The sequence below is a fragment of the Dermatophagoides farinae genome, unplaced genomic scaffold (assembly GCF_024713945.1).
Source record: "Dermatophagoides farinae isolate YC_2012a unplaced genomic scaffold, ASM2471394v1 contig1, whole genome shotgun sequence".
NCBI classification, from domain to species: domain Eukaryota; kingdom Metazoa; phylum Arthropoda; class Arachnida; order Sarcoptiformes; family Pyroglyphidae; genus Dermatophagoides; species Dermatophagoides farinae.
Genome location: NW_027461514.1, coordinates 443,665 through 456,882, shown reverse-complemented (window position 1 = coordinate 456,882; position 13,218 = coordinate 443,665). Strand labels below are relative to the sequence as shown.

The window sequence follows — 13,218 nt, the reverse complement described above, 5'->3', positions numbered from 1 at the left end:
GTCAGCCACCGCCCAAACAATTTGCTAAGTCTGTTCAAAATAACGATACATGCGTTGCTTGAATTGTACTCTATTAAAAACGCAATCAAACCGTGTTTATTACCTGAACCTAATACGGATTTTCCTAGTGTACCACAGATAATTTCTGATCGCTGTATAATAACATATCCATCATTTCTGCACATCCATGGATATTTCGGGTTTGACTTGGAATAATTCTTTTCTGCCAACTCTAAGGAAACTAATGTTGGGTCTTCTTTATGAGACCTAATTAACAAACCATATAACTGTTTTCCTGTCCAAAGCTCGACAGGTTTAATAATCGCAGGAATTGGAATATCAATTTTCAATAACGCATCACAAAAATAAGAAACATACTGAGTAATTTGAAATCTAGTAAAAAAAACGTCCTTGTAAGTCATGAGCCAACTACCACTTAGAAAATCTTGTGTGGCAGCAACAACAGGCGATCCGTTTCTCGGTGTTCTTAAGTTTTCTTTAATACTCATCAAAAACTTAGCTTCGGCTTTTGCTTCTTCAGTCTGCGGGAGATGAATATTCATTTCATCTCCATCAAAATCTGCATTATATGGTCCACAAACACATTCGTTGAATCTTAGAGTGCGTTCTGGGAGTACAGTGACATTATGGCACATAATTGACATACGGTGCAGAGAGGGTTGTCGATTAAATAATACGTAATCATTGTTGGCCAAATGACGTTCAACAATATCTCCTACTTTTAAATTGTCTGCAACTGATTTACACTGGACAAACCGCAAAGAAATTTTTTGTTTTTGTGCAAGTTTAGTAACTGACAACGCTCCTGGCCAGTTATTTGGTCCGTTCAAGATGCATTGCTTCAATTTTTCTATGTTGAAAATAGTTACTTTTTCGGGATATGTCATTCGCTTAGCGCAAAATTCTGGGATTACTACATGCTCTACGCTGCAGTTGCAATCAGGACTAATAACTGTTCTACCACTAAAATCTACACGCTTACCACTGAGATTACCTCGAAAACGTCCGTCTTTACCTTTTAAACGTTGAGACACACCTCTTCCTTGCTTAATAACATTTCCTATCCTAGATAAGGAATTTATAACATTGTTAAGCTGAGGATAATCAGAATTTATAAATCTAACGTACTGAACTTGTAAGATGTCACGCAAACTTTGAATTTTGTTGTAGTTGTTACCGTTCTTGATAGCATCTTCAAGTTGAATGGAAGTAAATATAATATCTTTGAGTACGATGGTCAGATCGTCTTCGTTCGTACCAGAATCCATTAAATTTATCGATGGACGAATCGATGATGGAGGTATTGGAATTACTTTCATAATGAACTTTTCCGGGTTTTGAGTAAAAATTAAAGCTCTATCGTTTTCAGGTATCTTTTCAAAAAAAGAATAAATCATTTCCGGTGTTAATTCAACTGTATATTTAGTATTTGAAGTTGAACCGTTAGTGCTCTGCAGTTCGTAATAGAATTTCATAAAAGAGTCTGCTCTTGATAAGTTTACCTTCTTTATTGTTCCTCTGGGCTGACTGCAATATTCACAAACATCTTGTTTTTTGCAAATCTCAATTAGTTTGGAAAACAAAGAAGCTTTAATTAGTATATCTCTGTTAGAGTATTCGATTTTTCTTTTAAAAAATTTTCTGATAGATGAAGGCAAGCATAATCTACTACACTTAATACAAATCGATTGAAGAACGGCAGTTACATATTTGATGTAGCCAGGATGAATTATAGGAAAGGGCAGTACGAAATATCCCCAATGTCCTACGCAGTTTTCGTGGTTTTGGCTACAGGTGCTACATGAATTAGAATCAAACGTTAATAAATTACCATTATCTTTTCCTATGCCCAGTGCCGGATCTAGAAGTCCAAATTTAGCTGGTTTATTAGAGTTATACAAAACTGGATGCACTATTCTTATAACAGCATTTCTCAAAATTTCATTGTGTGAAAATGTATCAAACTTCAGGCTGTCAATTACCCAATAATTTTCAGAAACAGTTGCAAATTCCTTTGTAAAAGTATTCATAATCAAGCAATATTAGAAATCTGGTAATGCCTGCGGAGGTATATATCCTCGTAACTAATTTTGTGGCATCAGTTACGTACGAAAAAAATATGAAAATTTATATTTTGAAAAAAGAGTGGTTATGCTGTAAAAAATAGCGAAAACACCTTCATAAATTATATTAAGTGGAAATGAAACATTAGGATTTTATTATTTCTTTTTGATAATTTTTATTAAGTATTATATTTTTGCTTGTTAACAAATCTGGACAATTAATTCTATTTGATTAAAAGATATTGTTAGAACCATAAATTATTTATGCAGATTGGGATTCCTGTAAAACTTTTGCATCAAGGAACAGGGTTTACAATTATCGTTGAGTTAAAAACTGGAGAATGTGCAAAAGGTACTTTAATCGATGTAGAAGATAATATGAATCTGTTAATAGAAAATGTTTTGTTTACTCAAAAGAATGGTGCAAAATCGAATCTAGGAAAAATTTTTATTCGTGGTTCTCAAATTGAATTTGTGATTCTGCCCAGCATGCTTTCTTACTCACCCGTGTTCAAAAAAAACAACTTAGAAACACCTGTGGCAGTAATAAAAAAATAATTCATAACCTTACAAATATTATTGGTCGTTTGATTTATTTTATTTGTTTATTTTAAGTTACTTGAAATTGAAAAGTAAAAAAAATTTTTTTTATATTACTTAGAAAAAATAGTATCTTTTGATATAATTAGGTTTCGTGCTGGTAACGAATGTCTCTGTCTAATGAGAAAGCACAAAACAATGCGTCAGATGTAAAAAATGATGATACATCTTCTGTGAATAATGTGTCCAGTAACAGCCCGCCTGCTACATCAAAAAAAATTAGTTTCGACTCACTTCATCAAGGTGGAATAAGTCGAGCAGTTAGTTCGGCGAATCTCACATCTTTCCCAAAAGGCAGTAGAAGCGCAGGCCTCAGAGAGGCGAGAGAAGCAGCTCAAATGGCTGCCGATGATAGACGATTTGATAAAAGCCGATCGTTTTCCACGAGTAATTTTAAATCGTCAAGATCATTTAATCAAGAATCCGCATTGAGCTTAAAACCCTCACTTAAATTAAATTCACAGTTGTACGAGTGTTTAAATATTAAACCTAAAAAGATAGATGAGCGTTGTAATGAGCCAAGTTTTAAATCGTCTGAAACTGCAGAAAACTCCGTTTTTAAAGCTAATCTTTTAAATAAGTCTTCTAGACAGTTAGGTTTATCTTCTATTAAAAGCAATATCTACTCATCTACTTCTCAGTATGACAACAAGAATGAAGAACATAGCAGTAGATTTAATTCTTCGTCTGTAAATTCCTCACGTTCTAAAGTATTTAGCTCTCGTTCACTTGATTACTATAACCAGCCAACGCAGCAAAAATTCTCGCAAAACATGACTTCAAAAGTAGATTCAAACAGTCTTTCTGAATTTTCTTTCAGCCCACTTGCTTCAGAAATCTCGATTAACAATGTCGGGATTAAGTCAAAAGCCGTTGACACTGCTTCCAAACCTTCTGAATCGATTGCTTCTTGTGTTGAAAATGCTTTGAAAAGCTCCAATGTAATATCTGAAGAAGAAAAACAAGAACTTGAAAAGCAAAACAAATTGCTAGCTGAACAAAATGAATTATTGGCTGAGCAAGCTGAATTAGCCAAAAAGAAAGAAGCGGAGCACAAAGCTTTATTAAAAGGCCATACACTGATTGGTGATGTTGATACCATTAAAGTTGTTTCTAAAGTTCTTAGAGACATTTTGTCTAGGAGACCTTCAAAGGAAGAAATCGGACAAATGCTGTCTGGTGTTGAAGATGAGTGTAACTTGAAAGAAAGTTCATTAGGTCTAGCTGTTCTATTTGCTGAAGTTTACCGACTATTGCTGGTACAATTAGTAGTTTATGACGAAAGTGTTCCAATCAAGACATTCATTGAAAATAATATAATATCCTTCCTGAGAACTTTATGTCCAACCGTCAAGCAAGTTATTGAAATTTTGAAAGAAATGTTACAGTCGAAATCCATGTACTTTAACTTAATAATGTTCCAAGAATTAGCTCGTATATCTCCCGGGATAGGTATTATCAGAATATCCCCATCGCAAGAACACAAACTTGTTATTATAGTGTATAAAACATTTTTAGAATGCGAGGTTTTTACTCTGGAAATGTTCCAAGAATGGTTATCCTATAAAGATGATATTTGTGAAAACAAATTCACAACAAAATCTATTTTATCCCGTTGGTTATCAGATTATGACTATGAAAATTTAAATTCTTCGAGTGATTCAAATGATTCTAGTACGTAATTTAAATTTTTGAATCCATACGGTTAGAACACGGTAGCTCTATATTTTATTTGTTTTTATCATTTGATTTGTGTTGCTTTCATAATAATAAAAAATTGTAGTATAGAGCATAGTTTTATTTTAAATTAAATTACACGTGGATATGCGTTAATATTGGTTCTGGATAATTCAAACAGGTGTTCACATATTCAAGTCGATACGTTTGAATTCTCGATATGGGTTGTAAAGGGTTACACCAAGCGATTAGAGAAAATACAAGATTTGTCAGTGTAAAGCAATTTTCTCATAAAAGATGTGCCGTTGATGCTTATAGTTGGCTGCATAGAGCTGCTTATTCTGACGTGAAACAAGTTACAAGCGGTTTGGTTAGCAAGAAAGTGACTGCTTCTATTATTCGCAAGGTGAAAACCTTGCTTAATTATTCAATTGATTGTGTTTTCGTTTTCGATGGTGTTTCACTACCAAGTAAAAAAAAAACAGATGAGTTACGAAGGTCTCAAAGAGCAATTTCTTTAGAGAAAGCTGCACAATACCGGAAGAAATCTGATAGAAAGAATGAATTTAAATATTTATCGGCAGCTGTAAGCGTGTCTTGGGAGCAGGTTAAAGACTTGATTGATAATTTGAGAGAGTTGAATATAAAATACTTAGTTGCTCCATACGAAGCTGACTCACAACTAGCTTTTCTGAATTATCAAAATTACGTTGATTTTATATTTTCAGAAGATAGTGACTTGTTACTGTATGGCGCCAAAGTGATGCTTACAAAATACGAAAGCGACGGAACTTGTATCATGATTAAACAAGAAGCATTGATACAGTGTGACATTCTGCCAGTAAGATATTCGACCTCTGCAGTGTGGACGTTGCTTTGTTGTTTAAGTGGCTGTGATTACACGAATGGAATCAAAGGTATTGGAATAAAAAAGGGCGCTAAAGTATTAGTTAAGACGTTAGAAATGTTGGAGATTGATGTACACAACATTGCTGATGATCAAATAAAGAAAATTTTTAAAAAGGCTTGTGAACAAATTACCGATCATTTGTCTGAAAACACAGAGATAATTGACGAATTAACATACGCCTTCTTGACTTTTCGTTATCATTGGGTTTATGATCCAATATCCCAACAGTGTGTTAACATCTCTAAAGTAGAAAATTGTTCAGCTGAAATTTCTGCGCTGATCGGCCCAAAAATAGAAAATGACGAGTTAAAAAAATTGGTTTCAGGTTCTATACATCCTATTACAAAAGTAAAAGAGGCAAAACAATACGAATACGAGTTGAATTTAAGTCAATTAAACAATTTTGGTGATATCGAATCCGACGAAAAAGAAAATATAGATCATTACAATGAAACTATTTTTTCAAAGCCTTTGAAACGAAGATATGCAACTGTTAAAAAAAACGCTCCAGAAGTTGAAACATTTCCAAACATAGATGAGCTATTTCCATTGTTAGAAGAACTTAAAAAAAGTAAACAGAATTAATGGTCTGAAAAACTATTTTAATATCTGGTATTTTTTTGTGTGCATATATAAATATTTTTGATTAGTTATTTGATATCAAGCGTTGTATTTGATATAACAATATGCTAACAAACCTTTAATCGTTATTTTATAATAGCAGGTATATATGTATTTATTAATTAATTACACGTTCTGCAAATGTGATTATGCGGGATAATAATAAAAAAAACATAAATAATTTTTTGATCAGCGTGTTGGTTTTGAATGCACGCAACACATGGATAGTATGCTATGATTGAAAGTTTTTTAGTGGAAAGAGCCGCCGAGTAAGTTAGTATTTTCTTACATATTGTTCACAGCTATCTAATCCCGGCGCAAGAAGTAAATAAACTTTTACTATATGGATTCATAATTGCGTTAAGCGCTCTGATTTATTTGTTTGGAGAAATTTTACTACGTTATACTAGATATTTAGCCGGATTTGAAGTAGAATCTGTGATGAGTTTGATAATGACGATTTTCCTAGTTACAACGCTGTCTGCAGTTTCTCTTTTTTGCGCGCGACCTGCGAAAATTTGGCTAAACCGCAACTACATATGTTTTGAAATAGTTTCGTTTGTTATATTGTTACTTTCGCAAGCCCATAACTGTCTAAGAATGGGTACTAACTATTTTATAGCTTTACGAGGAATAGAGTCCAAAGAGGATGAACTCCTATCACTGTCTTTTACAAACAGTGCAGCTAGCAAATATTCAAATGATGTCAAACTGGTAAGTTACGCAGCAAATAAAAATTATAGACAATTACAAAACAAGCATTTATCGGTTCTGCAATACAGTTAGCTTGTGTAGCAATTTACTTGATTAATTTTTTGTAAGTTAAAAAATCTAATATGAATTTGAATTTTGTTTTAGTCTAATTGTTCTAAAACATAGAAAATTAGTAAGATTAAATAATATTGCAATCACAGATTTAGTTAATAGCGCGCTCGAATCTGTTTAAGTGCGTTAAAAATAAACAACTCTGATAGTTAAAAATGGCTTCAAATATACAGCGAATGAAAAAGACGATCGTAGAGAACGAACCTTTTACATATAGCGTAAGCCCATCGTTTATTGACGAGTTTAACGGATTTTTGGGCGTTAGGGAAACTTATAATAAGATTGTGATTTCTTTTTGGTTGCTTAGCGCAGGGTTGCTACTTTCGTGCATTATTTTGTGGAAGTCAATGTCTAAACTAAAGTTTGAAGTCGCTTTTGACGATATGGTAAAATTGTTTCCTACCGCAACTTGGTTTTTTATCAGCAAGAAAACTTTGTATAATTTTATTCAACAGCTTATTAGACTCAACAATGACTATGACTTATTTCATAAGTTTTTACTAATTAGTGTACTGTTAGCAATTATTTTGCTAATTCTCGGCTATTATTTAGGCAAGTACATGGACGAATTACGTAAAGAGAAAAAAAATTCCGATGAAGTTAAACACCAATAATGCATTCAACTTTCGCCCGCAGTTGATTGTTTCCGTGTCTAAGTGGTCTAAAATATTTTTGCTTCGAAGCTTACGTGATTAAAACTTACCTTAAATTTGAACTAAGAACGAGAATACTTTCTTTAAGGGATATAACCACATCATTTTCGAAAAGCTCAGAAGCTGCACAAAGTGCCGTTACAATTTTTTCATTGAGTTTTAAACTAATATCTTCGGAATAATTGATTTTCACGTTGTATTGGTCTTGACTAAATGATAATACACTGATCTCGTTGCGAGAAATATTTGATGAAACTGAAAATTTCAACATAGGTTCGCCTCCAAAAGAATTCACAACGCTGATTTGCAGCTTTGCGATGTCTTTTTTTTTTAGAAATTGTAAAGCATTTTGGGCTAGTGACGCAAACAGAAAGGTTGTTATCTCAATTTTTGAAGCGTATGTAAAAGTAGAAAATGGCTGAAGTATTTTTGTTTCGTAATCGATAACCGGCAAGATATGTTTATGAAATGTGTTATCTTCGAATATCTTTATAAGAGTGATGTTTTTTCCAATTTGTACTTTCAATTTAGAATTCGGGTAAGCTTTGGCATTTAAAAAATAAAGATTTAAACTGTCGAGCGAGACAGTAGCACCAATTGTTTGTGAATATTCGAACTTATAGAAAGATGAAATCGGAATTTCAATCGAAGCAACCGTTGAATAAGCAATCTGTTCTAGGTTCAAATGGAGGCCAGTCTCAGTAACATTAATATTAACGTGCTCTTTTTCACTTATGCATAATTTGTTTAGAGTGTAAACAGCATCTTCTAAATACTGCGTATTTAGAACTTCACATTCAAACATTGACTGTAATACCCAAGTAATTTATAGTTAATTATGCGAAAAAATTCTTTAGAAATTATTATTTGTAAACAACGCAGTTTTAGGTTTAAAATTAGCTGCAGACAATTGATAAAAAGCAGTCACTATGTATTTTTTTATTACATTCATATTTCAAGCTTTTTGACTTGCTCCCATACAAACTGTGGTCGGCCAAAATGTCCATACGTGGCCGTTTCGCTGAAAATGGGCGCGGTGAGGCCGTAGCTTTTGATGATGGCGCCAGGTCTAAAATCAAAATTTTTTTTGACGATAGTTTCGAGGTTTCTGTCTGACAAGCCGGACTTAGCAGTCTTATAAGAATTTACGTATATAGAAACAGGGTCAGCAACTCCGATAGCGTATGAAACTTGAATAAGAACTCGAGAGCACAGATTGTTTGCAACAAGGCATTTAGCTGCGTGTCTAGCTGCGTAGGCGGCAGACCTGTCAATTTTAGTGCAATCTTTTCCTGAAAAAGCACCTCCTCCGTGCGAGCCCCAGCCGCCGTACGTGTCAACAATAATTTTACGTCCAGTTAAGCCAGCATCTCCATGGGGCCCTCCAACGGTGAATTCTCCGCTTGGATTCAAAATATATCGTGTGTTTTCATCTAAAAATTGTTTGGGGATAATTGGGGTGATAACGTGGGTTATGAGGTCTTCTCTAATTTTCTCGATGCTGACGTCCGGAGTATGCTGAGTTGAAATGACTACTGTGTTGACGTGTTTAGGCACCAGTTGTTCATTTTCATGTTGTTCGTATTCTACAGTCACCTGAGTTTTGCCGTCTGGGCCGACCCAGCGCAGAATATTTTTTTTCCTGACTTCGCTCAATCGCAAAGCGAGTTTGTTTGCCAGCAAATGAGACAGCGGCATCAGTTCTTTAGTTTCGTCACATGCGTACCCAAATACCAATCCTTGATCGCCAGCTCCTACATCGTCGAGACTTTTGTTTAAGTGAACTGACTTCGCAATTTCAGGAGATTGTTCATCTATCATTACTTGAATTTTGCAAGTTTTGTAGTCTAGTCCTTTAGCTTTAGAATCGTATCCAATTTCTTTTAGTTTGTTTCGCGCAATGGACTCGTAGTCTATAACTCCCTTTACACTAATTTCTCCAAAAATGAAAACGATTTCGTTCTTGACTGCACATTCACAAGCCACTTTCGCTTGGGGGTCCAGTGCTAAACAAGAATCAAGAATAGCATCAGATATTTGATCACAAATTTTGTCTGGGTGGCCCTCTGTGACCGATTCTGACGTGAACAAATAAGAATACATTTCTTCGCTGACAGAAGAAAATAATTTTGAAATACCAAATATTTTTGTTTTTGTATAAAATTGATAAAATATTTAATAATGGTTGTGAGGCTTGACTTTTAAATTGTAAATAGATTTAATAAATATACAAAAATGCTTTATTATGGATCCTGGATTATACTCGTTTGGACAATTTGAAAAAGCGCCTGAAGAAGAGCAGATTTGCTCGAAAAATAATTTAGACGAAAATGATCAAGAGTTAGATGACATCGCAGACCTAATTGGTAGTTTCAATTGGTCGAGCGACACCGTTGAAAAGGCAGCAACTGTAATTTTAAACCCCAATTCTGGCGAGGACGAGTTGGTAGACGCAGTTTTCTTGATAAAACAGATGTTGTGTACAACTAGAGACGAAGTGTACCCGTTGGCGCAAGAAGTCATTGACAGCGGTTTGCTCAGAGCGTTTGTAAGCTATATTACCAGCCATCACACGTCCAAGTACTTGAAACTACAGTGCTGCTTTTGTCTAACAAACATTGCTGCTGGAACAGACGAGCAGACTGCACATGTCGTAGCAGCCGGAGCGATCCCTCCGCTCATTGATTTGATCGATTCTTACGACAACCAGTTACGTAGACAAGCTTTGTTTTGCTTGGCTAACATTGCTGGAAGCACGAATGAGTATCGAAAAATCCTGATGTCGAATCCTCAATACTTAGCAAATATTGCTTCGACCATGGGTGCTATCAAAGACGAAAAAATAGAAGAACTTGCGGGCTGGAATGTTAGAAACATCCTTGTACTCGGCGGTCTGAGTATGAAAGAGCTCCTGCCCGCCATAAATTTGTACGTAGAAAAACTAAAGTCTTATGTGCCTAAAAAAGAAATTATGGAAAAACTCTTTTTCAACCCTTCTGCAGCGGACACCGCCAACAATAATACAAGCAACAATATGGCATTTCTAAATGTCGACCTCTTTTCTCCAAAGTATTTCTTGGTCGGTCCCTTGAGTGGAAACACACACATTTTAAGGTTTATCGCAGAAAGCTTCTCAGTGTTATCTCAAAACTCCGAGTATTGTGAGCTTTTTGTTTCTATGGACACGGTAATGGCGCTGACTTATGTGGCGAAGTTCTCTTATCAACATACTATTCGTAACTGCTGTCTGTCTACGCTCTATAACATTAGCAAGTTTGGCACGCCCAGAGCGCTGGAAGAACTTGATAAAGGGCAAGTGTTGAATGTTTTGATAGAGCTGATTGGCAACAGCACCACATATGGTATTAAACAGCGTCAGCTGGCTTTCGCTATTGTTTATTACATAATATCGCACTACAACGAAAAGCAGGTTAATGCATTTTATTTCCCCCAAGTCTACATAAAAAATTCCAACACCAAATCAACAGGTATTGAAGGAATGTTTGATTTTTCAGAGTCTCAACAGTTGGGCGCGATACAAGACTTGAATCCCGGTTGCATCTCGTTTTTCGAGCTGGTTCTCCGGATTATTCAACAGACCGATGGCTGCGATGACAATATTCTTATTTTCTACGCCTGCTGTACGTTTCTTACTATACTAAACAAATCCAGTGACTCTATTTTGAATATCCTTTTATTAAAACCATTCATCGACTTTCTGATGATCGTTAATGACCGGGTGGTTGAGTGTTTTAGAACCTTTAAAACGGAAGCAGATTTTTTGTTAGATGTAAAAGCAGCCTTTGACGTAGGAATACGCGTTTTCGAACTGATGAATAAACTAACAAAATTTTCTTCAACTGTATCATCTGTAGGTTCAAACTGCCTGTACGAAATTCTTCATAACATAGGTGGCTTTCAAAAATTGTCGGTGTTGGCACAATTTTTGCCTCACCACAACAACCACGTGGCATCGTTCAATACTTTTGCTATGTTGTACAATTAAAATTCACCCTAATCCTCCAAGCCAAATTTGTTGTCTGAATAACCAGAGAATAGCAGATTGATTGGTTCCGAACTTTTGGCATTATCTAAAGTCTCAAGATCGATTTTCGGCGCGATTTTCTCCATTTTTGTCACATTTATAGATTTATTTTCCGTATTATGCTGTTTCATGTTTTGTTTATTTTCATCAGAAGGCTCAAGAGTAGCTTGTGACCATTTTTTTTTTACTGATTTTTTTGATATTAAATCTCCTATGGAGTGTACTTCTTCTTTCTCTGCTTTTTTATTGCTATAAGAAGTCGTAAATAAATCATTGGACTTGTCAAAAGTTTCAATTTTGAGTTCGATAAAAGGTTTTCTGTTATCGACAGAAGAGAAATTAGCAAAATCGTTGGCCGAGCAAAAAGTTATATTATGTGTTTTCTGGATTAAATTTGTTAAAGTAGCAACATCCTGTCTTAGATTGTTCATATCCACTGTTTCTTGTAGCTTTGTATTAAAAGTTTCAAGTAAATCGGTATGTAGTTCAAACGGTAAAACGTTTAGCAACGACTGAAAAACGTTCTTGAGTTCCAAGTTGAGTCTTTTTGCAAACAGGGATCCGCAAATTCTTGCGTATGAAAGGTACATGAGTGCACAACTATCTCGACATTTGGTTAAAACCCGTTCGTTTGTTAAAGCTAAAGCACAGATTTGAAAAAATTCGTCCAATTTTGTTACAATTTCTTCAACAAGCGCTAGTGCGGCCAAATTATTGACTTCGTTTTCAATATCATTACTAAAATTGCCTATTACCCACATAACAAACGTTAGTAAATACATATAGTTTTTTAGAGATGATAATGAAGCTTGTTGCTCAACAAGCAAATAGCTTTGTGCTTTGCTTACTGCGCTGCTCATTGAAATAGTGGAAAAAACTAATCGAGACTTGAGGTTAAATGTGGGTGCGTCAGTATCTGAATCAACGTTATTATCGTCATTAGTAGTTAGTTTATTAAGACTTTCAACACTTAGTTTGTTGATCGAACTTATTACGAGATCGATATGTTTTTTTTCAATGTTGATAGGGTACCGTACAAATATTTTGTAAAATTCCTTGACGGCATCTTCAATTGTAGTAGAATGTGCATTTATAATAGACAGCATTGAATCAATAGCTTTAGTTTGATAGAAATAATTTTTATGGACTTGATCTATTAACAATTCGATGATCTGGTTTTTGTTGTCCGGATTTGCTGCCAGTGTCAGTACTTCCAAAAGAGACTCAACGATATATTCGTCGTTAAAATTTAACAACTCGATTATGTGCGTTTGAAACATCGTTATGATTGAAGTGTCCAATTTCACAATTTCTTTCATCAGTGTAATGCCTGTTAAAATAATGTTGGGATTGTTTTTTTCAAAAAATAGCTTGATACTTTTCATCGACGTTTTGATAAGACCGAAGTTCAGTTTATTACGATATATTTGAAACAAGACTTCGTACAGCAAAATAAAGTCGTCGTTAACTATGTGTTTGTTTACCTGTAAAAGAGTGAGAAAAACTTCTTCGAGACGATTAACTGTGTTACTCTCGAATTCGTAAAAGTTTGTCAAATGAAGCAGTTCCATGAATTGTTTAATGATCAAAGTAAGCGTGGGTAAGCAAACTTTATAGTAGCTTCGTCGTAACGTGTTTGACAGTTTTTCTAGATAATCAAAACTAGTTTCAACGAGTTGAATAGCGTGTGTGTTTTTTTGACTGTCATGCTTGTTCAAATTTAAACGAGAATAATAAGCAACTGCAACTTGCAGAACGTTTAAAAAAACCGTTGGAGCATTCGAATGAATGCAGCTAATTAGT

General features: G+C 34.7%; 2 protein-coding genes across 2 annotated transcripts; both read right to left on the bottom strand.

Moving 5' to 3' along the window:
• Position 1: 1 nt before the first annotated feature.
• Positions 2-1,496, bottom strand: LOC142597894 (uncharacterized). The gene is made up of 2 exons (XM_075734909.1): positions 104-1,496; positions 2-30 (listed from the first exon to the last, which is right to left on the bottom strand). Exons 1-2 carry the CDS (start codon positions 1,494-1,496, stop codon positions 2-4), a joined length of 1,422 nt encoding a protein of 473 aa, XP_075591024.1.
• A 6,822-nt stretch (positions 1,497-8,318) lies between these two features.
• On the bottom strand, positions 8,319-9,473 carry LOC142597908 (putative S-adenosylmethionine synthase 4). The gene has a single exon (XM_075734920.1). It carries the CDS (start codon positions 9,471-9,473, stop codon positions 8,319-8,321), a length of 1,155 nt encoding a protein of 384 aa, XP_075591035.1.
• Positions 9,474-13,218: the final 3,745 nt, after the last annotated feature.

Excerpts from the sequence above, each read along its gene's own strand:
- LOC142597894 (XM_075734909.1), bottom strand. The coding sequence starts at position 1,496 with ATGAAATTCTATTACGAACTGCAGAGCACTAACGGTTCAACTTCAAAT. Across the intron at positions 31-103 it reads AAAATCCGTATTAGGTTCAG|ACTTAGCAAATTGTTTGGGC; the intron begins GTAATAAACACG and ends TATTTTGAACAG.
- LOC142597908 (XM_075734920.1), bottom strand. The coding sequence starts at position 9,473 with ATGTATTCTTATTTGTTCACGTCAGAATCGGTCACAGAGGGCCACCCA.